Source organism: Mesoplodon mirus (genome assembly GCF_964341445.2).
Source record: "Mesoplodon mirus genome assembly, chromosome: 18".
Taxonomy (NCBI): Eukaryota; Metazoa; Chordata; class Mammalia; order Artiodactyla; family Ziphiidae; genus Mesoplodon; species Mesoplodon mirus.
The window spans coordinates 56,118,874-56,141,280 of NC_138994.1; the positions used below are offsets into that span (position 1 = coordinate 56,118,874).

General features: G+C 42.2%; 1 protein-coding gene and 1 pseudogene across 5 annotated transcripts in view; one reads left to right on the forward strand and one right to left on the reverse strand.

Annotated features, from left to right (window-relative positions):
* MYO1D (myosin ID) overlaps positions 1-22,407 on the reverse strand; it is a 348,475-nt gene that overhangs the window by 122,705 nt on the left and 203,363 nt on the right. For all 4 annotated transcript variants that reach the window (XM_082603144.1, XM_082603145.1, XM_082603146.1 and 1 more), the window contains exon 20: positions 19,017-19,130. In XM_082603144.1, coding sequence (XP_082459270.1) covers positions 19,017-19,130 — 114 coding nt within the window. The remainder of the gene's footprint in view (positions 1-19,016; positions 19,131-22,407) is intronic.
* On the forward strand, positions 9,200-9,543 carry LOC309793956 (small ribosomal subunit protein eS24-like; annotated as a pseudogene). Its single transcript has one exon. The product of its transcript is annotated as a small ribosomal subunit protein eS24-like (transcript).

The following is a 22,407-nucleotide window of genomic DNA, read 5'->3' on the forward strand; positions in this document are numbered from 1 at the left end:
CTTTTCTCTCTTAAAATACCAACTTAAGTTACTTTCCTTATTGGTCTTTTCATTGAATTTTTTTTAACCTTACAAATTAATCTTCTCAATGCAGAGATTAATTCCTCATAATTTTAGGTTTCCTTTCCTATCTTATGTTTGTCAGCAAGTTGAATCCATGTAGACTAGTATTGCTCTATGTGAGGGATGACGAGTGACTTTTGATCACATCCTGGCCATTCTGGGTATTACGTTATGAGACTCTGGATTTAATGGAAACCTTGTACTCTGTCAGGCTTCTGCTAAAAAGGGACCAGTAGGGGAAGGAGGCGCCAATGCTTTATTGCAGGGTGGGAAGAGTGGGAGTCCAGGCCCCACGTGGGCTCCCCAATACCACCCTGCTGGGGAGTATGAGAGACACCTTAGAGCCACCAGGAGCGGGTGGAAAGCTAGCCCCTCACCTGGCCTCCCCTGACTCTATGGAGAGGGGAAGGGGCACCACCCTTTCCGTGGGTGGGGGGGTACAAGTCCAGGCTCCCCTTTGGGCCTCTTTGATGCCACCCCAGTGGAAACGGGGAAGGGTACCTCTTCACTTTGGGCAAGGGTAGAGGTCCAGGCTTTCCATGAGGCCTTTGTTGATGGAAGTTAGGGGGGCCTGCAACTCTCCTAGGTGTTTTTCCAGAGAATGTTTGTTGTCAAATAGGCTGCCCACTTCCTGGTCCTTTGGCAAGAGAGAGCAAGCTTTTCTTGTCTGTGCCCATCTGGATAGGGGGCTTCTCCAGCGATGCAGTCTGGGATGTACAGAGACAAAAAGAAATCCCAAGGAGCTCACTGCCATGTTGCTTTTCAAGTCTTAAAGTCCCGACCGAGCTAGTTCACTTTCTCTCTTCACCTTTCAGAGTCTTCTTAACATTTGTTTTATAAGGTGATGTCCCGGGTTTTTAGCTGTATTTAGCGAGGAGGATAGGGAGAAATGCATCTATTCTATCTTGTCCAGAACTGGAAGTTCCAACTCTCTGTTCTAGATCATGCCTGCAGAAGCATTAGAAAATGTGGCTTTCTCTTTAGTGAGCTCATGGTGCAGCTGGGCAGCCAAGAGGCATACACTGCAGGAGTGGACAATGTGGGCTTAGTGGGAGAGGGGGCTGCAAGTTTCCCTCTGCTTAAGATACTGGTAATTCTCAAATGTGAAGTCAGCTTAGACACTTCTTGCAGTGCCAGATGGGTATTTGGCCTGTCTGGGGAAAACTCAGACACGGGTCCCATGGAGGGCCCATGGGGACCACATATTTGACTTAACCAAGATGAAACTCATTACCTTGCCTTAACCACTGTGTTTCTTGGGGCCCTATTTCAATTCAGCATCACCAGTGGCACCATGTCCCAAGCCCCAAGGCGTATTTACTGAATGGCAGTTATTTCACCAGGCACTTCCCAGTTCGTCCAAACTTTGTAATGTTGTCGGAATTAGCTTCGTAAACAACAAACCTCTTCAGGCCTCTTAAAATCTGTCGCTCTGCGTTGCCAAAAGCAGTCATTCACAAATCCCTTTAAGAATCTGTAAAAAGCCACAGGTACGCTGTACAGAAAAATGCACAAGTGTTTGCATATACTTATGAATCCCTGAAGCTCTTCCTTGTCTGAGAAACCATGTCCACCCTTCCTCAACACTCAGCAATTCATGCTGCTCTGTTTTAGCACGTAAGGAGTTGTCCTGCGATGATGTCTGTATCTGTTTGCCTCACCCACTAAACAATAAGCAGAGGCAGTCTTTCTCCTCTTTATTTCTAGCACCTAGCATAGTGCCATAGTGCCACAGTAGGCAGCAGATGATCACAATTTATTGCATGTGTGGAGGACAGTAAGTAAAAGGTACAGATGAGGTTGAAGGGCTCTCTTTGCTCAGGAAACTCCGATGGTCCCCATGTGTTCATCTTTATCAAAGCCCTACCCTTCATCGTAGCCTGAAAAGCCCTTTTCTCCTGGTAATTTCCCCTTTCTCTCCTCACCCTCTCTGGATGCTCTTATCCACACTCACGGTTTAAGCTACCACCCACTCGTCGCTTCCAAATCTGTCTCGATTCTGGATTGTTCTCTAGACAGTTAACTGTCTAGCGGGTCTCCCCATTTTTCGTTCCTCAGACTCCTCAAATGAAATCCGTTTAGGACTGAATGTATTTCCACCCTCTCCTACCACATCTCTGCTTCCCCCCCTACCTTTCCCATCTTGGTGAGTAAGCATCACCGCCTACCCAAGTTGTCCAGGAAAGAAACCTGTGAGTCTAGACCCTTTCCTCTCGATGCCCAAGGGCTTCTACCACTTAAATAGCTCTTGAATCCAGATCCCTTGACCCCTTTAAATGTCCTTGCTTGAGTTTAGGCCCTTGTAATTTCCTTTTTTTAAGATATATTTTAAATTTTATTTATTATTTTTGGCTGCGTTGGGTCTTCACTGCTGTGCGTGAGCTTCCTCTAGCTGCGGCGAGTGGGGGCTAACTCTTCGTCGTGGTGCGCGGGCCTCTCATTGCGGTGGCCTCTCCTGCTGCGGAGCACGGGCTCCAATTGCGCAGGCTTCAGTAGTTGTGGCTTGAGGGCTCAGTAGTCGTGGCTCGCAGGCTCCAGGGCACAGGCTCAGTAGTTGTGGCGCACGGGCTGAGTTGCTCCGCAGCATGTGGGATATTCCCAGACCAGGGCTCGAAGCCGTGTCCCCTGCATTGGCAGGCGGATTCTCAACCACTGTGCCACCAGGGAAGCCCAGGCCCTTGTAATTTCTTAACAGGATTATAGCAGCAGCCTCTGAACTGCTTTCCCTGTCACCAGTCCTGACCCCTCCAGTGCATTCATCAATACTCATTTATTGAGCACCTACTATATGGCCACAGCCCTTCTCTCATGGAGTCTGTGTTTTAATAGGGAGTAGGGGGAGCCAGAGCGTAAACAACTGTATAAGGTGACAATGGTGACAGGGTCTATGAGGAGGAATATAGTAGCAGTACAAAGGTGTAGAGAGGGATAGGATGGATGCTTCTAGACAACCCGTTGGAGGTTATTCTGGGCAGAGAGCTGAATGAAGTGAGGGAGCCAGGCAGTTATCTGGGAGGAGAACACTCCAGGCAGAAGGACAAGCAAGAGGACAGAATAAACAGTGAGGATGCTGAGGGCTGACTTTATCCCACCCTCTGCTGTCCACAGGCACTGGACTGCCGGTCTACAAGGGGTTTAAGAGCTGATAATGACTGAGCATTTTACTTTGTGACAAGGACTCTGCTAAGGACTTCACATGCATTACTTCAGACTTGTTTACATGCATCTCCTTTCAGGCCTCAACACTCCACTGGGGTGGGTGCTATTGTTAAGATGGGGCATAAATGCAACAACCACCCACATGCTTCCACATATCCTAATGCCTGTGTTTGCCAGACACTGCCCACCGGGATGTGACTCTTCTTTTGTCCTTTACCATTTAGAGTGTAATAGTCTTTAAATGCAACATGAGATATTCTTACAATTCAACAGGCTTCGTGAAATGGTAAGGGATGGAGGAGAAGCGGAGTAAGGGCAGATGCTGGAGGAGGCTTCCTATGGAGCAAAGTGACTGTTCCGTGCACAGAAGCCAAAGAAGTACTCGAGCAATGTCAGGAGAAAGGATCCTGAACTTGTCCACTCTACCCACCCTGCCTGATGTATCTCCATCGCTGACACATTGTAAAGACGTCTTTATTTAGATATAATTCCAATAAAATAAAATCTTTTTTTCGGTCTGTTATGTCAGGAAACCAGACTCTCCCTGTAGTGCGTTAGAACTTTGCTATAATAATTCAGTGTAAAGAACGTTTGCTCTGAACCTCAACCAGTAACAAAGAAATAAGCTCATTTATTTAATACCTAAGAGTTCAGGACCAGTGCAGGACTACCTCCCAGTGAGGTGGGGAGGGTCAAGTGAGACAGTGTATGGTGACGTCCATCACAAGGGATGAAAGTCAGCAAATATAAAGTGATTATCTCTACTACTCTTGTTGAAGGAAGATCTTCCGATGAGATCATCTGCAAACATGAAACCAGTCAGTACCTTCAAGAAGATTTAATTTTTGATACAGATCACAGGATCCCGAGGCTTTCCAGAAAACACACACATTCTCTCCCTGTCACTTTCCCACGTATGTGTGCACATGCCCGTGTGCTTGCATGCGCAAGCAAACACACACACACACACACACACACACACACACAGAGGTGAGAAAAATCTAATGGCAGAACTGAATCTGGGGGCAAGTCCAACTTTCAACAGATGATTCCAAGAAATAGCTAGAACGACAAAAGTGAATAAATTTGGTTAACAGAATAGTTAGATCAGTGAATTGCCTCCCTGGCTGCACACTAGGGAGCTTTAAAACATGCCGGTGCCCACAGAGACTCAATTTCATTCGTCTGGGATGTGGCCTGGGTATCAGAATTTTTAAAAAACTCCCCAAGCTATTCCAATGTGCAGCCAAGGTTGAGAACCCCCGAGTTAGAAGCTACAAACATTTTTGATTTGGGCTTGAAAAGTGGAAACTAAATGAAATCAAATTCAAATCTCCTAAGTATCAGGTTAGCAGTGAAAGCACCATATTTTTTTCTGGCCTGAGACTATGGTACCTTTTCCTACATGTTTATTCTTGGAAAAGACAGGATTGCAATTAAGAGAGAAACAGCTGTGCAAATGGAAGTACAATGTGGCAGCTCGATTCCAAGTGCTGTTTTTTTTTTCTCTCCAAAAGAAATGAAGCAAAAGGTTTCCTTTTTCTTTTTCTTTTTGTACCCTAATGCACCACACCTTGAGAGTCCTTGACAGGTAGAACACGACTGGTACACAAGCTCTTCTCTTGATTATGTCATTTCCTGTGGGATCTCCAAGGCCTACAAGTCACTTATCCTCAGAAGGTTACGAAGAAATATTTTAGGAAGCAGTTAATATTGTAAGAAAGGCCTAAATAAACAAGGAGAATGGGGGGAGAGAAAAAAAGAGAGAGTATCACACTCAACTAAGCCAGAAGATGCTTAGCATTATGGCTCACTAGGGCTTTTGGGCTCTGGTGTCTGAAAATCTGTACTGAAATCCTACCCTAGTGACCAATACCTCTGGGAATTGTAACGGTTAGAGACGACTGCTTATGGTAAACGGTACTAAGCAAATCCAGTTATAATGTCCAAAGTCAGGGCTTTGGGGCAGGAGGTAAACTCCATTTTCATCAGTACTGTACTTAGAAACTCAAGTGATTCATTGATAAATGATACTTAACTTCCTGCATAGAATTCTTATAAAGATGGAGACACAGTATATTCAAATCTCCTAACAGGTGGCACAGTGGTTAAGAATCCGCCTGCCAATGCAGGGGACACGGGTTCGAGCCCTGGTCCAGGAAGGTCCCACATCCCACATGCCGCAAAGCAACTAAGCCCGTGCGCCACAACTACTGAGCCTGCGCTCTAGAGCCCGAGAGCCACAACTACTGAAGCCCGTGCGCCTAGAGCCCATGCTCCGCAACAAGAGAAGCCACCGCAATGAGAAGCCTGCGCATCACAAAGAAGAGTAGCTGCCTGTGCGCAGCAACAAAGACCCAACACAGCCAAAATAAATAAACAAATAAATAAATAAATAAATTTATAAGAGAAAAAAATCTCCTAATAAATGCCTGACACTGGGCATGTGACTAATGTTAGTTCTGCTATTTCTTTCCTCTTCTTAAAATAGGATCTGAGTTGTATGCGTTATTCATCATAAAATGGGAAGCGGTGATAGGAGGTTACCATCAGGGTTGTGATTCTGAGGGCTCCAGGGTCTAACGGAAGCCAGATGCCACTGCCTGTGAGCTTTGTGACCTTGGGCCATTACTTTACCTTGTTGAGCGACAGTTTCCCCTGGAGAGGAAGGTACAGTCATCTGTACCTATACAGCGGCCACAGGCCTGTGTTGGGCGGGCTGGTTTGCTTCTCTGCCTCTCCCACGGGCCTGTGGGCAGACTGAGTGACAGACTATTCCACTGCTAGTGCCTGGCAAATGCACAGCACACAGTAGGTGTTCAAAAAGGCTGACTGCAGAAAAGAGAGCTCTGATAAGACAGCTGTGTAAAAGGAAACCTATTACTGCAAGGTTAGTGACCTCTGTTTCTGCAAATGCACAGATCTTTTATGTGCACGCCTCCATTCAGGGCTTTGTTTTAAAAGGATCTTGTTTCTAGCAATCTGACCTCTGGATAAATGAGGCGGCGTCATACTAATTTTCTTATGCTTTATTTTTTAAAAGGCTTTGTGTTTCTTTAGCGAGATAGCTTTTCAAAGGAGTCATGCATCGGTTCTAATGATTGTTGCTTTCAGACACCGCTTTGATACATCTTTTACATTTGTAATTGAATTTCCACACACAGTACTAATCAAAATGGACTCTACCTCCTGGCCCAAAGCACTGACTTTTGACACTGTAAGTCAGTTTGCTTATTTAGTATGGTTTAGCATTAAGCGGTGGTCTCTAACCGGTACAACAAAAGGCATTTACTTCCAAACACATGTCAGGAAAACAATCAATTTCAGGTTAGCTCTGAAATTCTGACTTTTTTCTCTCATTAAAAAAAAAATGAGATAACATGGCTAGATGTCACATTTCTTAGAAGTATTTTAAAACCATGTGGCTCACTCAAATCCAATCATAAAATAATGGAGTGCTAAAAGAAATTACAAGGAGAGTGGACCATTTCATTGCCACAGCATCAGAACAAGAAAAGATTCTTGAAAAATTAAACTGAAACCCTAACATCTTTATCTTTTAAAATTCATCTTTAATATAGACATTGCTTTTTTTCTAAGAACGGAGGTTTCCAAATACCCAATATTGCTAAGCAATGCTCTTTGTTGTAACAGGCAAAAATATAAACGTTTGCACAAGATATTCAAAATAATAATACAGCTTGCAGGAACTTCTGAGAATTAATTAGGAAGGTAGTAAGCTTGTTACCCAAATAAATAAATAAACCCGAGTGCACTCAGTGTCTGACATTAAGGGGTTATATACTTTCCTTTAAAGAGGACTAATAAATATAGTTTAAAGGCTCGAGGGAGGAGTGAGAGAGGAGAAGGCTGGCGCGCACCAGCTCAGGCGGTGCCAGACGTCAGCTGACTGCCTCCATTGAGATTACCATGGAAACACCTTCTCCTGGGACAATGCCACGAGGGCAGGGTGCTTTAGAAATGGTGATGGGGAGCACAGCCAGCAGGCGGATGGATTTTTAGCAGGATTCAGCCCTGTAACGTACTACAAGGACAATCTATCTTCCACATGAAACAGTATCTTTCTAGCCAGTCACTGTCAGATAGAGTAATAAAGCATGATGCCTGGCAGAATTACAATCCATTTACCTCTACAAAACAGTCACACCCTTTCAGATAATTGTCTCTCTTCTCTCACCCACCCGCTTGCTTCGTATTCTCCATAGAACTAAAGGAGGTGTTTGTGTAAATTAATTGGCTGCTTCCTTAGCCATCAAGCCCATACTGATAAAAAGGGACTATATCAAATAGCATTCAAGGGTAGATTCAAATATTTTTCAAACCAACCCATCAGGCAAAACCAACACAGTTCCCCCAACAAAAGGGTGAGAGGAGTTCCAGCTGAGGTCAGGTTAAATGTTTCAGTTTATGCGGTCTCCCTCGAAACCGGTGAACAGATTTCATGTTTACGCAAATTAAACTCAGTCTTGGCAATTAGCTCCCTGAGCGCCGGCTGGGGAGAGTCCATGGCCACAGGAACTCAAAAGGCAGGGGCAGCAGTGCATTGATTCGAGCAATGTGCCACAGCCATGGGGTGCAAATTTTCCCCAGATTCATAGTGATCTCTAGGATGATACACGGAGTTAAAGAGGCTGTGACCAGAGTTTTGCACACAACGTGGCTAATCGTGTGGGCTACTTCTTGCCTTTGTTCTCTGCATCAAGCCGCGGCTACCACGAGTCTCCCTGCTTTGCAAAACATTTGGATTCTGATCCCACTGCCGCCTACCCTGTATAAATTTTAATCTTTCTTGACAACTGTTTTGGAATTAATGCTTTATTTTGATATTACCATTTACAAATATAGTGTTGAGAGTGACTCAAGGGGGGTGACACTAATTTGACAATAACACCGATTCCTAACCTAACTAACTATGCAGCATTTGTACCTAGAAAGTCACTCTGTAGTTAATAAAGGGGTCACCTGTAACTTGAGTGTTTCATCTCAGATTGCTGTGTACAGTTAGTGGACCATGCCATTTGTGAGGGTATTCTCAAAAACCTTTCACGGTTTCCTATTTTTATCTCTCCTGTGAAGAGTGACTGGAACCATGGCTAAATGATAAATTGATTGAATAATTTTTGCTAATGGAAGGGGAAAAAAAGGTCTCAAGTTTATCTTTTAATTATATTTTGTTTAGGCTTATGTAAAGATCAGTCATTATCTCCTGAACACAAACCAACTAACCACAGAGAGGGGAGAGATGATTCTTGTAATTAAAGATTGACTGAGACCCCAGTGTGTGCTGGGTTATATAACTTAGGGTAATAGAAAAATACGTGATACCACTACACACCTGTTAGAATGGCTAAAATTAAAAAAAAAAAAAAAGAAACTGGTAATAGCAGATGCTGGTGAGGACAACAGAACTCTCGATCATTGCTGGGGGGACTGCATAAATGACAGTAACTTTGGAAGACAGTCTGGTAGTGCTTATAAAGCCAAATTTGGCCTTATCACAGGAGCTAAAACTGCACTTGAAGGTATTTACCCAAATGATTTGAAAACTCACGCCCATACGAAAACCTGCACGTGAATGTTTCTAGCAGCTGTATTCATAACTGCCCCAAACTGGAAGCAACCAAGATGTTTCAATAGGCAAATGGATAAACAAACTATGGTACATCCATACAATGGACTATTATTCAGCAATAAAAAGAATAAGCTATCAGGCCACAAAAAGGCATATAAAAACCTTAAATACTTATTGCTAAGTGAAAGAAGCCAGAATGAAAACGTTACATACCGTATGATTCCAACTACATGATATTCTAGAAAAGGCACAACTATAGAGACAGTAAAACGATCAGTGGTTGCCAGAGGTTTGGGGAAGAGAGAGAATAGTTGTAGAAACATATAAGAAGTATCCAGGTTTTCCTTCCTGGCTGCCTGAGGATCAACCACCATTAGGAATGACACAGTAACTATCTGGACTAGGAAGTTCATGACCAACCAACTATGGAAACAAATGGTCACTGATGTCCTTCATCCTGGAAAGGCAACAGTATCTAAGAAATTTGGGAAAGACCAGACAAAATGTACAAGACTACACTAGGTGGTGGCAAGATAAATGGCTTTGGTGTGATTTACGATTCCTTGGATGATGCAAAGAAAAATAAAGCCATACATAGACTTGCAAGACATGGCCTGTATGAGAAGAAAAAGACTTCAAGAAAACAGTGAAAGGAACACAAGAACAGAATGAACAAAGTCAGGGGGACTGTAAAGGCCATTGATGGTGGTGACAGAAAGAAGGAGTAAAGATTATGCAGTGACTTTATCTGCTGTAATTGTGCAGATTTTAAATAAGAGGATTAATAAACTGTGAAAACTTAAAAAAAAAGAACTATCAAACAGCAAAGCATTGGAAGAATTTTGTTATAAAAAGAGACTGGGAAAAGAAACTGAAAATAACAGGTATTGTTATTGATGGGCAACTTATTAATAGGTAAATACTTGATGGCAATATTTATCTTAGTTTTTTATGCTAAATTCTAATTGTTCACAGGAAAACATGGGATCTGTTCTATAAGCAGTTAGAAATTTAGGCTACAGTGAGGGCAACATAATAATAGCTTGGCTACAATGAAACATTTTCTAAAGGTGATCCACAAGGCAGAGTTTGCTGTATGTGTGCCTTCTTTGTTGAGATGCAAGGTATAATCTGAAGTATGCGGAAGTGTACTACTGAAACAAAATTAACACCTCCTGATTTAACTTCCAGTTTATAGGAAATACAGGGACTAGGAGAGTAAGTTACATGAACCATGGGGAAACAATCAGACAAATCCAGACGAGACCAGTGCTGGACTCTTTAAAAACTCAATGTCAGACTTGAGGATATGGGGAGGGGGAAGGGTAAGCTGGGACAAAGTGAGAAAGTGGCATGGACATATATACACTACCAAATGTGAAATAGATAGCTAGTGGGAAGCAGCTGCCTAGCACAGGGAGATCAGCTCGGTGCTTTGTGATCATCTAGAGGGGTGGGATAGGGAGGGTGGGAGGGAGGGAGATGCAAGAGGGAAGAGATATGGGGATAGATGTATAACTGATTTACTTTGTTATAAAGCAGAAACTAACACACCATTGTAAAGCAATTATACTCCAATAAAGATGTTTAATAAATAAATAAATAAATAAATAAATAAATAAATAAATAAATAAATAGGGCTTCCCTGGTGGCGCAGTGGTTGAGAGTCTGCCTGCCGCTGCAGGGGACACGGGTTCGTGCACCGGTCCGGGAGGATCCCACATGCCACGAAGCGGCTGGGCCCGTGAGCCATGGCCACTGGGCTTGCGTGTCCGGAGCCTGTGCTCCACAATGGGAGAGGCCGCAACAGTGAGAGGCCCGCATATCGCAAAAAAAAAATAATAATTAAAAAAATAATAATAAAGTATTGTCCCTTAAAAAAAAACTCAACGTCATACATACCAAGTGTTAGTGAGGATGTGGAGAAAACAGAAGTCTCATACTGAAGGGAATGTAAAATGGAGCATCCACTTTGGAAGACAGTTTGGTAGTTTCTTACAAAGTTAAACAAATGCCATATGGAATAATTCCATTCATAGATGGCCACCCACGAGAAATGAAAACACACGCCCATGTAAACTCTTGTATGAGAACATATGTAGCAGCCAAATGTCCATCAACTAGTGAATAGAGAAATGAAATATAGTAGATCCATGCAATGGAATATTACTCAGCAATGAAACGAAAGGACCAATGAATGACATATGGAACATGGACGAAATGCTGAGTAAAGGAAGCCAGACACAACACAATATCTATTGTTTAATTCTGTGTGCATGAAATTTCTAGAAAAGGTAAAAGTATAGAGACAGAAAGATCAGTGATTGTCTAGGGCTGACGTTGGGAGTGGGGATTTACTGCAAATGAGCATGAGAGAACTTTCTGGAGTGAGGGAAATGTTCCAAAACTGGAATCATGTCATGTTTGTACAACTGCATAAGTTTACTAAAAGTAACTGAACTGTACCTTACAATGGGTGAATTTTGGGGTAAGTACTCTAAATGTATTCGTTTGCCAGGGCTGCCATAACAAAGTACCAGACCAGGTAGCTTAAACAACAGAAATCTATTTCCTCACAGTTCTGGAGGCTGGAAGTCCAAGACCAAAGTGTGGGCAAGGCTGGGTCCTTCCAAGGCCTCTCTCCTTGCTTGCAAATGTCTGTCTCAACCTGGATCCTCACATGAGCTTTCCTCTGTATGTGTCTGTGTCCTAATCTCCTCTTCTTATAAGGACACCAGTCACAGTGGATCAGGGCCCACCCTAATGCTCTCATTTTAACCTAATTACCTCTTTAGAGATTCTGTCACCAAACACAGTCACATTCTGAAGTACTGGGGGTTAGGACTTCAACAAATGAATTTTGAAGGAACACAGTTCAGCCTATAACAGTAAATTATACCTCAGTAATGCTGTTTTAAAAAGTCATTATCATGAAAAAATGGGTGTGTGTATAGAGATACAATTTTGGACTAAAAGAGATGTAACTACCAAATTCAAAATATGAACCTAGATGGGATTTTTTTTTTTTTTTCGGTACGTGGGCCACTCACTGTTGTGGCCTCTCCCGTTGCGGGCCACAGGCTCTGGACGCGCAGGCTCAGCGGCCATGGCTCACTGGCCCAGTTGCTCCATGGCATGTGGGATCCTCCCGGACCGGGGCATGAACCCGTGTCCTCTGCATCGGCAGGCGGACTCTCAACCACTGCGCCACCAGGGAAGCCCAGGAATTTGACTTTTTGACAAAGAAAATGGGTAAGCAGCAAGCTGTCCCTTCTGCTAGGATTTACTTTACCAGCATCCTCAGCTCTCTTTTCCTTCATATGGATATAGCTAATGAGAACATTATATTGGGAGGAGGGTGAAACCGAAGGGAGAGATTTTGGAAATTTATTATAATTTTAGAGTTCATAAAATCTTTGCCTAACAGTAACTAAAACTGTCTTTGGCACAAAGATAGACAATAGACCAATAGAACAGAGCAGAGAAACTAGGAAGAGACATATGGACACACTTGATTTAGGTCAAATGTGGGACTGAAGAGCAATGGGGGAAAGATGGTCTTTTCAACTGTTTACCCATATGGGAAAAAAATAAACCCTGGGCTGTTGCCTCGCATATACACAAAAATCAATTCTAGGTGGACCGTAAGATGTCCACGTGAAAGGCACAGCAATAAAGCTTATAGAATATAGCAGATGAGAATATCTTCGCGACCTTGGGATAGGGAATGATTTCTTTTTTTTTTTTGATTTTAATGCTTGGCTTATTTATTTGTTTATTTATTTTTTGGCTGTGTTGGGTCTTCGTTTCCCTGCGAGGGCCTTCTCCAGCTGTGGCAAACGGGGGCCACTCCTCATCACGGTACGCAGGCCTCTCACCATCGCAGCCTCTCCCGTTGCGGAGCACAGGCTCCAGAAGCGCAGGCTCAGCAGCTGTGGCTCACGGGCCCAGCCGCTCCGCGGCATGTGGGATCCTCCCAGACCAGGGCCCGAACCCGTGTCCCCTGCACCGGCAGGCAGACTCCCAACCACTGCGCCACCAGGGAAGCCCCGGGAATGATTTCTTAAACAAAAATAAAAAAGCATCAACCTTAGAGGAAAAAACTGATAAACTGAACTATATCAACATGAAAAATGTTGTTCACAGACAACACTAAAAGAATGAAAAGGCAAGTCCCAGAGCTGAAGAAAATATCTGCAACACACGTAACTGTCAATGGGCACACAGGCAGAATATAAAAAGAACTCCTAGATATCAATTTTTAAAAGACAGCCCAACAGAAAAACAGCCAGAGACTTGAACAGGCACTTCATCAAAGACATCCAAATGACCAATAAACACAAAGAAAGGGGCTCAACCTTATTAGTAATAAGGGAATTACAAAGAAAACCCACAATGTGTATCCGTCAATGGATGAATGGATAGAGATGTGGTATACATTCACAATGCGATATTGTTCAGCCGTGAGAAAGAAGGAAATCCTGCCGTGTGCAACAACCTGGCTGAATCCTGAGGGCATTATAATGGAAATAAGTCAGACAGAGAAAGACAAATACTCTATTATATCACTTATATGTAGAATCTAAAAATGATAAGCTGGGAAGAACAGAGAGAGTGGTGGTTGCCAGGGGCTCAGGGGAGGGTGGGGAAAATGGGGAGATATTGGTCAGAGGGTACAAACTTCCAGATAGAAGATGAATAAGTTCTTGGGATCTATTATACAGCATGGTGATTACAGCTAATAATACAGTATTACATAACTTGAAAGTTGCCAAGTAATCAGATCTTCAATGTTCTCACTACAAAAAAGAAAAGGCAATTATGTGACGTGATGGAGGTGTTGCCTGATGTTATGGTGGTAATTGTATTGCAACAGATAAATATAACAAATCAACACACTGTACACCTTAAACTTATAAGATCTTATATGTCTGTTATATCTCAATTAAGCTAGAACCGTAACTACCACATACCTACTAGGATTGCTGAAATTCAGGACTGTCAGTACCTAGGGTTGGAGAGGAAATGGAGCAACTGGAACTTTCCCATTTTGCTGGTGTGGGGATGGGGGTTGTAAACCAGTATGACTACTTTGGAAAACTGGAACCATCTACTAAAATTCAACAGCAGTCTCACTCCTGGGCGTTTGTCCAATGAAAATGTATGCATCATATAGACACCAAAAGACATGCAAAAGAGTGATTTTAAAAATCTCAAATACCCATCAACATGTGAATAGATAAACAACCTGTGGTATATTCTCACAAGGAAATGCTACACAGTGATGAAAATGAGCAAACTAGAATTATATGAGATAACGGGGCTGTTCTCGTAAACATAATGGTGAAAGAAACACAAAAAGGAATACACAGTGCTTGATTTCATTTACATTAAGTTCAAAACGAGCAAAAGTGTGCCTCTGAAAAGGAAGGAAGAGGTAGCAACTGAGAGAGGACATGTGGGGTTTTTTGGGGAGTCCTATTAATGACCTATGTCTTGATGTTGGGGATGGTTACACAGGTGAACTCACTTTGTGATAATTCGTCAAGCTATACGCTTAAGACTTGTGCATTTTTCTGCATGTAGGGCATACTTCAATTAGGGAAAATATTTGCCCAGATGTGAATAGCAGTAGAGCGTGTGCTACATGTCAATAAAGTATTCCAAGGGTCTGCCAACCCAGTGCTCTCAGTTTTACTTAAATTACACCAAGTGCCCATTAAAGTTAAGCGCTTGGGGCACTTAGGTGCTGCTGCTTTATAGAAGTTCAATGACTTAGAAGATAGAGACAATGAATTGGATGGGTACGTTTTATGGTGCCTTAGGAAAGCAACAAAAAGTGGTCCCATATTGCCTGGCTGGGAGCTGTAAAGAAACCGAGGAAATACTTTTCTGCTGAAAGCACAGGTTCAAAAACTGGCTAGACACACTGTCAAACTGCAGCATCAGCTGAACTCTTACATATGGTGGTCATCCATGGGCGCAATTTAGGTCCTGCTTGACAAAGACTGGGACCCTGGCAAGTGGAAGGGCAGTAGGTGGAAGAGTCCAAGGACCCAAGGATGCCTGATGAATGTAGCCTATTTGAAGCACTGCTCTCCCACTGACTCGTTCTCACTAGGAAAACCTAATGACCCACCTCAATGATCAGCAGATCCAAACGTGGCTGGGGCCTAAGGACGACAGTCAAAAATTGTAGAGGGAAGAGATCATTTACACCTCAAATGAACTGGAGTCATTATCTGTGCTATGCTAGGAGAAGTCAAGGAAGACTATGCATAGATTTGCAAGGGCTTGACAAGGAGCTGAAGTACCAGTTTGGATCCTGCAGAATTGGTGGCTATGGTGAGGCCTCATCGGAGACACGGCGTTCAATGTGACTGCAGGATGAAACTCTAATGGTTTGTTGGGTTGGCTGACTCAGACCTGAGCCTAGCACTGGCCCAGGCCATCTGGCAAGAAAGGTAATTGTTAGTAAGAAGACACACAAGGAGAAGTCGAGACAGAGATGGGCAGAAACTCAGACCATCTTAAGCAACATGTTGCTGAGGGGGCCACGGAATAATATGCTCCCTCAGAGCTGCCTTAAAACCTGAATAGCTTCCTGGGTGTCTATGAGATTCCTTTCCCTTACTACCACGTGTATCCTTTATCAAAAACAAAGCAAAGCATTACTTGAGATAGTATATAGTCATATTGGGGCCCAGGGCAGGCCCCCAAATATGTCTCAGTGGCATATCGATTTTGTTTTGAATTAAAGTTACTTAAGAAACAACCAATGCAAGGACACTTTGATGCTCCTCTCTGTTTCTCTGCAACTAGGAAATAAACCTCTCATGGGAAAGGTGCCTCCCCTGGGCTGGGAGGTAGAAAGACATCATTATCGTCAGAGATAGGGAATTCAGGTCTGAGAAGCCTGTATAAATAAACCTTGCTACTTCTTTACTAATTTACTACCCAAGCCCAATCTTTGCTTAAATTCCTTATAATTACGCACCCGAACCTAAGTTTCTCTGTCCCGTCCGATCCTCACAAATTTACTGTTTCTTTATACACAAAGACATAAAAGTTACCTGCTTTTGGTCACTCTCTGTGCATCATTTTATGATCTCCTGTGCCCACAAAACTAAGTTGGGTTTTCTCCTGTGAATCTGCCTCGTGTCCATTTCATTATGAGTCCAGCCACAGGAACTCGACAGGGACAGAGGGGAATTTCCCCCTCCCGCTAATACCAATCTCCTCCCTGGAGCCAGAAAAGTCCAACTAACACAGGAAAGGCGCCCAGGCAGAAGGAGGAATGAAGAGCGGAGAAGGGGAAGAGTAACTGTGGGATCCTCAGCTGTATGTTTCCACCGATTACTCTCATTTCTGAAAACTTTCCAACTTGATTCTGAAACACAGTGTTCCCAAAGCTCTGTTCCTTCCTGGAATAATTCATAACCTTATGGAACTGAAGGGAAATGAGAGCTCGTGCGGCACATTAGGAGAGGAGAAGGTGGAGGTCCAGACAGAAGAGGTCTCCTGTTTATTCCATTTCCTTCAGCCACTCCCTTTTCCCCACCATTTAAGCATGGATGTTCTCAAATCAGCCGCCCCTTCTCCCTCTAGACGCATAATTTCAGCCTCCAATTATACATGCATCTGTCCGCTCTTAAATTTTTATCCTACGTGCTGAGCGCTACCTGCCACTTCGTTACAATATTAGACGCCAGTGATCTACAGGGTATGTACTTACAAGTTTTGCCACTACCTAAAACTCAACTCAGTTAAGATTGAAATCTTTCTCCTTCATCCCCTCCCGGCTTCTTCATCCCTGCTATTAGCAGGATCATTTTTAAAGGTTCCTTGTCTTAAACCTTGTTTGTAACTTCAAAACATTTCATACAAAAAGGATAAAGAATAAAATAACAAACACCCATGTCCCTATGATCCAGACAATACCTGGCTGGGTGTGCTTCAGACTGAACAACATTTTTATAGGTAGACACGGCTGGAAGTCCTGGGCCCCATTCAATCTGCTCCTCCTAAGAGGGTAGTTCCTCCCCAAAGCGGGTCCCGAGACAAAGGCGGATGAGCCTCAGAATTGATTCGGGAGGTGCAAGTACACGGGGAAGGGAGTGGGGAGGTGGCTCAGGAAGTTTCGGAAAGCAGCCAGTAGGGCCCGTTACTAAGCAGCTAACACGGTGGGCAGCGCAGCTGATTCCTACAGAAAAGCTCCAGCAAATGGTGTTAAACACACCTGAGAATCACTGTGACCGATGAATGGTGGGGATGGGGCATTTATACCCCATGCCCACTAGTCCTTTGGGTGGCTGGGGGTGGGTGGGCGTTTCCAGCCCTCTGCGGACTCTGGCGGCCTGAGGGAAGCCTTTCGACAAAGGTGTTGGCTGTCAGAAGTTAGGCTGTTGTGTACAAAAATGGTAAGGGAATACAAGGGGAGGTGGGCAGAGTACCGACAGCATCTGTGACAGTGTGTATCCATCCTATTGACATCGTTTACCTTTACGAGTGTTAAACATGGTTAATTTTTTTTTAAAATAAATTTATTTATTTATTTTTGGCTGTGTTGGGTCTTGCTGCGAGCAGACGTTCTCTAGTTCCAGCAAGCAGGAGCTACTCTTAGTTGCGGTGAGCGGGCTTCTCATTGCAGTGGCTTCTCTTGTTGTGGAGCATGGGCTCTAGGCGCACGGGCTTCAGTAGTTGTGGCACACGGGCTCAGTAGTTGTGGCTCGCGGGCTCTAGAGCGCAGGCTCAGTAGTTGTGGTGCATGGGCTTAGTTGCTCCGTGGCAAAACATGGTTAATTTTTGTATAATATGATATTATTGATAACACTGATGATGATAATGATGATGAAGGGGAACAGTGACTCTAAATATACACCAGTCAACATGAAAAAGGAAGGTAGTTTGGGTAAATAACTTCGGTTCAAAGACCTGGTTAACTACTTATTGAACTCATATCACGTGCCTGATTGATTTCCCTTGAATAGAAAGTAAGGAAAAGAAATAAAGTACACTTTATTAGACTTTGACAAAATTTGGTTTTCTCCTGTATCTTCCTTCATCTCCTTCGTCGAGACTGCAGGGTTATTAGGCTTAAACTGTGATGGCTACATAAGATTACAAGTCTTTGCTAGGAAGACCACATACGATCAAGAATGTCTTAGAACATCATTTCCTTCTTAGCTGCAATCCATTCACCTTCCTACTGAAAGGGAGAAAGGTGTGTGTGCATGTGTGTGTGGGGTGGGGGGACTGGGTGACGGACACAAATCTCAGCCTCATCGTCAGGTGACAGGCCCGCAGGGATGTTCTAAATTATTTAGCAAAGCCAGGAATAGTGTGTCTTCATTGAACCGCACAGCCAACAGGACTCCTGATTTAATGAAATAAAACTATAAAACAATATGTTTCCTATTCCCTTTTGCAGAGGCCAAAAGGATTTAAAACAATCTTTAAATAATACTCCTCACAGATCCCATGGTTGGACAAACCCAGACCTCCCTCTTTAAGAACGAGCAGACAGAGGAAAGTCACCTGACACATGGAAAGATCCAGCAGTCCAGGAAGATCTTTTTCAAGATCAGAACAAACAGTCACTTGTAAAGCAGACCCCATACAGCAGGATAAAAAGATTTTTTTAAGTCTCAAATTGAAATTCAAGGAGGCACCCACCAAATTTCATCTTTCAAATAAGGAATGATTACAGAATTTGAAAACCCCACGGAGATAGTGAATAACTAAGCGGGTTTAGATCAGAGGTAAAATATATTGGTGAAAATAACTTCTGGAAACAGCATACATTCTACATTTAAAAGAGAGGTAACGTATTCATAAAGTAATTCTGTACTGTTTCTCTACCTGATTCCATTTCCACATAAAAACAAGGCTTACGAAAATCAGTAAGAAAATACATTTCATGTCATAACATTTAAGTAGTGACTAGGATTGGTAATAAAGGTCACGCAGAATGCAGAGTCCTACACTTTAAAACAAAATGCCTTCGTATTCTATTGGAACCTCTGATCCTCCTTATAGAAAATCGTACTTTTGTATAAAACATGAGATTGGCAGAAAATTTCAGGAATTCACGGACTCCCTAAAGCCCCAGAGGTTCTAGTGATCAGTCTGGTGACCCACTCGTGGTCTATGAACACCAGGTTAAGAATCCTTTATTCAGAGAGAAGCAGAGAACACTTACATTGTATAGAGGGATAGTCTTCATCACTTTGTACTGCTTAGTGGGATCCATTTTATACAGGTGACGGTCAGTGACAAAAATTGCTCGATCTTCCACCTTACTAAAGCGGTTCACCTGTAAGAACACAAAATAATAAACCATAATATCTCATCAAGAATGAAATCAAATCATCTGTCAGGAAAACATCTAGGAGCAGAGGTGGCTGGCTGTGGAGTCAGATTCTGCAATAGATGTGCACCACCTATGACCACTGTCTGGATGCAACAGAGATGGAAAAGGAGTGTTTCCAGATTTGTGGAATTTTACAATGTAAATTTCACAAGTTTACCATCTAACAGGGAAAACAAGAAAAACACAGAAGAATTAAAGAACTAAAAACACGTAACCCAGACACTATAATCAAAGTGAAAAGGCAACCCACAGAATAGGAGAAAATTTTGTAAATCATATATCTGAAGAGGAACTTTTACCTAGAATATATAAAGAATAGAATATACGTTGTATCTAGAGTATATAACTCAATAATAAAAAGACCCCCCCCCAAATTTTAAATGGGTACAGAATTTGAAGAGACATTTCTCCAGAGAAGACATACAAATGGCTGTAAAAAACATGAAAAGATGCTTGACATCATTAGCCATCAGGAAAATGTAAATCAGAACCACAGTGAGATACCACCTCACACCCACTAGGATGACAATAATAAAAAAGACAGTAACAAATGTTGGCCAGGATGTGGAGAAACTGGAACCCTCACTACTGGTCGGGGTCCAAAATGATGAAGTTGCTTTAGAAAATAGTCTGGCAGCTCCTTAAATGGTTAAACATAGAATTGCCATATGACTCAGACATTCCACTCCTAAGTATATACACAGGGGAAGTGAAAACATATCCACACAAAATCTTGTGTCTGAATGTTCATATCAGCCTTAATCATAATAGCTAAAAGGTAGAAACAACCTCAATATCTATCAACTGATGAATGAATAAATAAAATGTGATGTACCCATACAATGGAATATAATTTGGTAATAAGAAGAATAAAGTACTGATATATGCTATAACATGGATGAACCCTGAAAACATGCCAAGTAAAAGAAGAGTGTCACAAAGGACCATATGTTGTATGATTCCATTTATATGAAATGTCCAGAATAAGCAAATCTATAGAAACAGAGCATAGGTTAGTGGTTTCACAGGGCTGGAGGAGATGGGAGGTTTGGGGGGAAGACAGCTAAGGGGTGTGGGGTTTCTTTTTGGGTTAATGAAAATGTTTAGCAATTGGTTGTAGTGACAGATATATAGTTCTAAACACACTAAAACTGTATACTTTAAAATGGTGCACTGTATGTTAAGTGAATCATATCTCAATAAAGCTGTTAAAAAAAAAAAAGCTATTTGAAACAACTAATTCTGTCCCTCTCCTAATGTACTGGGCAGGTATATTTCAGATTAAATTCCCTAAAACATGTTTATGAATCTACATGTTCTACATTAAATCTACTTATGTTAAGTGAAATAAGTCAGAGAGAGACAAATACTGTATGATATCACTTATATGTGGAATCTAAAAAATACAACAAATTAGTGAAGATAACAAAAACGAAGCAGACTCACAGATATAGAGAACAAACTAGTGGTTACCAGTGGGAGAGGGGAGTGGTAGTATAAGGGTAGGGGATTAAGAGGTACAAACTATTAGGTATAAGACAAGCTACAAGGATATATTGTACAACATGGGGAATATAGCCAATATTTTGTAATAGCTATAAATGGAGTATAACCTTTATAATTGTGAATCACTACACTGTACAGCTGTAACATACAAAATAAAAAAGATTAAATATTCAAAAACAGTGCCTTCCTATTGCATATAGCATAAATAATTTCGTTATTATTACTCTCCATAAAAAGAATGCACCATATGAGAAGTCAGTAAGTGCCCACACAGGAAGGATTCAGCGTAAGCTAAATAGACATCTGATGTGGGTGCAGTGGAAGGGAAGGGCTTTAAATAGGAAGTCTAAGGATCTCCAAGGTACCCTGACACTCAGATTCTACGATTCCTTTAACTGACTTACAAGTTTTCCTATCTGCCACTATTCTACTTATTTGACTTTACATATTTCTTCAAGGGCTCTGGCTCCTTTCTGACAGGTTTCCTCATGTCATGCTCTCTCTTAAATGTTTATGATTTTCTACTCCCTCCTTTTTCTCTTTATCCATGTATATGTCAAGATAATGCTCAATTTCTCATTCTATTATAAAACCCCTTCAATTCCTCTAGTAAAAAATGATCACTTTTTTCTATTTAAAAATTTTTTTTAATTAAAACGTTCCCAAAATTATTTATTTATTTATTTATTTATTTATTTATTTATTTTTTTGTGGTACTTGGGCCTCTCACTGTTGTGGCCTCTCCCGTTGCGGAGCACAGGCTCCGGACGCGCAGGCTCAGCAGCCATGGCCCACGGGCCCAGCCACTCCGCGGCATGTGGGATCCTCCCGGACCGGGGCACGAACCCGCCCTCTCTGCATCGGCAGGCGGACTCTCAACCACTGCGCCACCAGGGAAGCCCTAAAAAATTATTTATTTTTAAAATTGAAGTATAGTTGATTTACAATGTTGTGTTAATTTCAGGTGTACAGCAAAGTGATTCAGTTATACATATGTGTATCTATTATTTTTCAGATTCTTTTTATTTATTTATTTATTTTGGCCATGCCGTGCTGCATGAGAGATCTTAGTTCCCTGACCAGGAATCGAACGTGTGCCCCCTGCAATAGAAGCGTGGAATCTTAACCACTGCACTGCTAGGGAAGCTCCTCAGATTCTTTTCCCCTATAGGTAATTACAAAATATTGAGTACAGTTCCTTGTGCTATACAGTAGGTCCTTGTTGGTTATCTACTTTATATATAGTAGTGTGTATATGTTAATCCCAACCTCCTAATTTATCCTTCCCACCCCTTTCCTCTTTGGTAACCATAAGTTTGTTATCTATGTCTGTGGTTATATTTCTGGTTTGTAAATAAGTTCATTTGTATCTTTTTTTGGTTTTTACATTCTATGTATAACTGATATCATACGGTATTTACCTTTCTCTGTCTGGCTTATTTCACTTAGTATGATAATCTCTAGGTCCATTCATGTTGCCACAACTGACATTATTTCACTTTTTTTCATGGCTTTTTTCTGAACTTCTACAACACGGTTGTAGAATCAATATATAGGATATATGCAGAATTAAGAATGAAACAAAAAACTGACCCTGAAACCAAAAAGCACAGGTTTTACTTTTCAAGCAGGATACCTGAGAATAGGAGAAACTATTAGTCTAAGTGCCTCTCACTGTTGTGGCCTCTCCCGTTGCGGAGCACAGGCTCCAGAT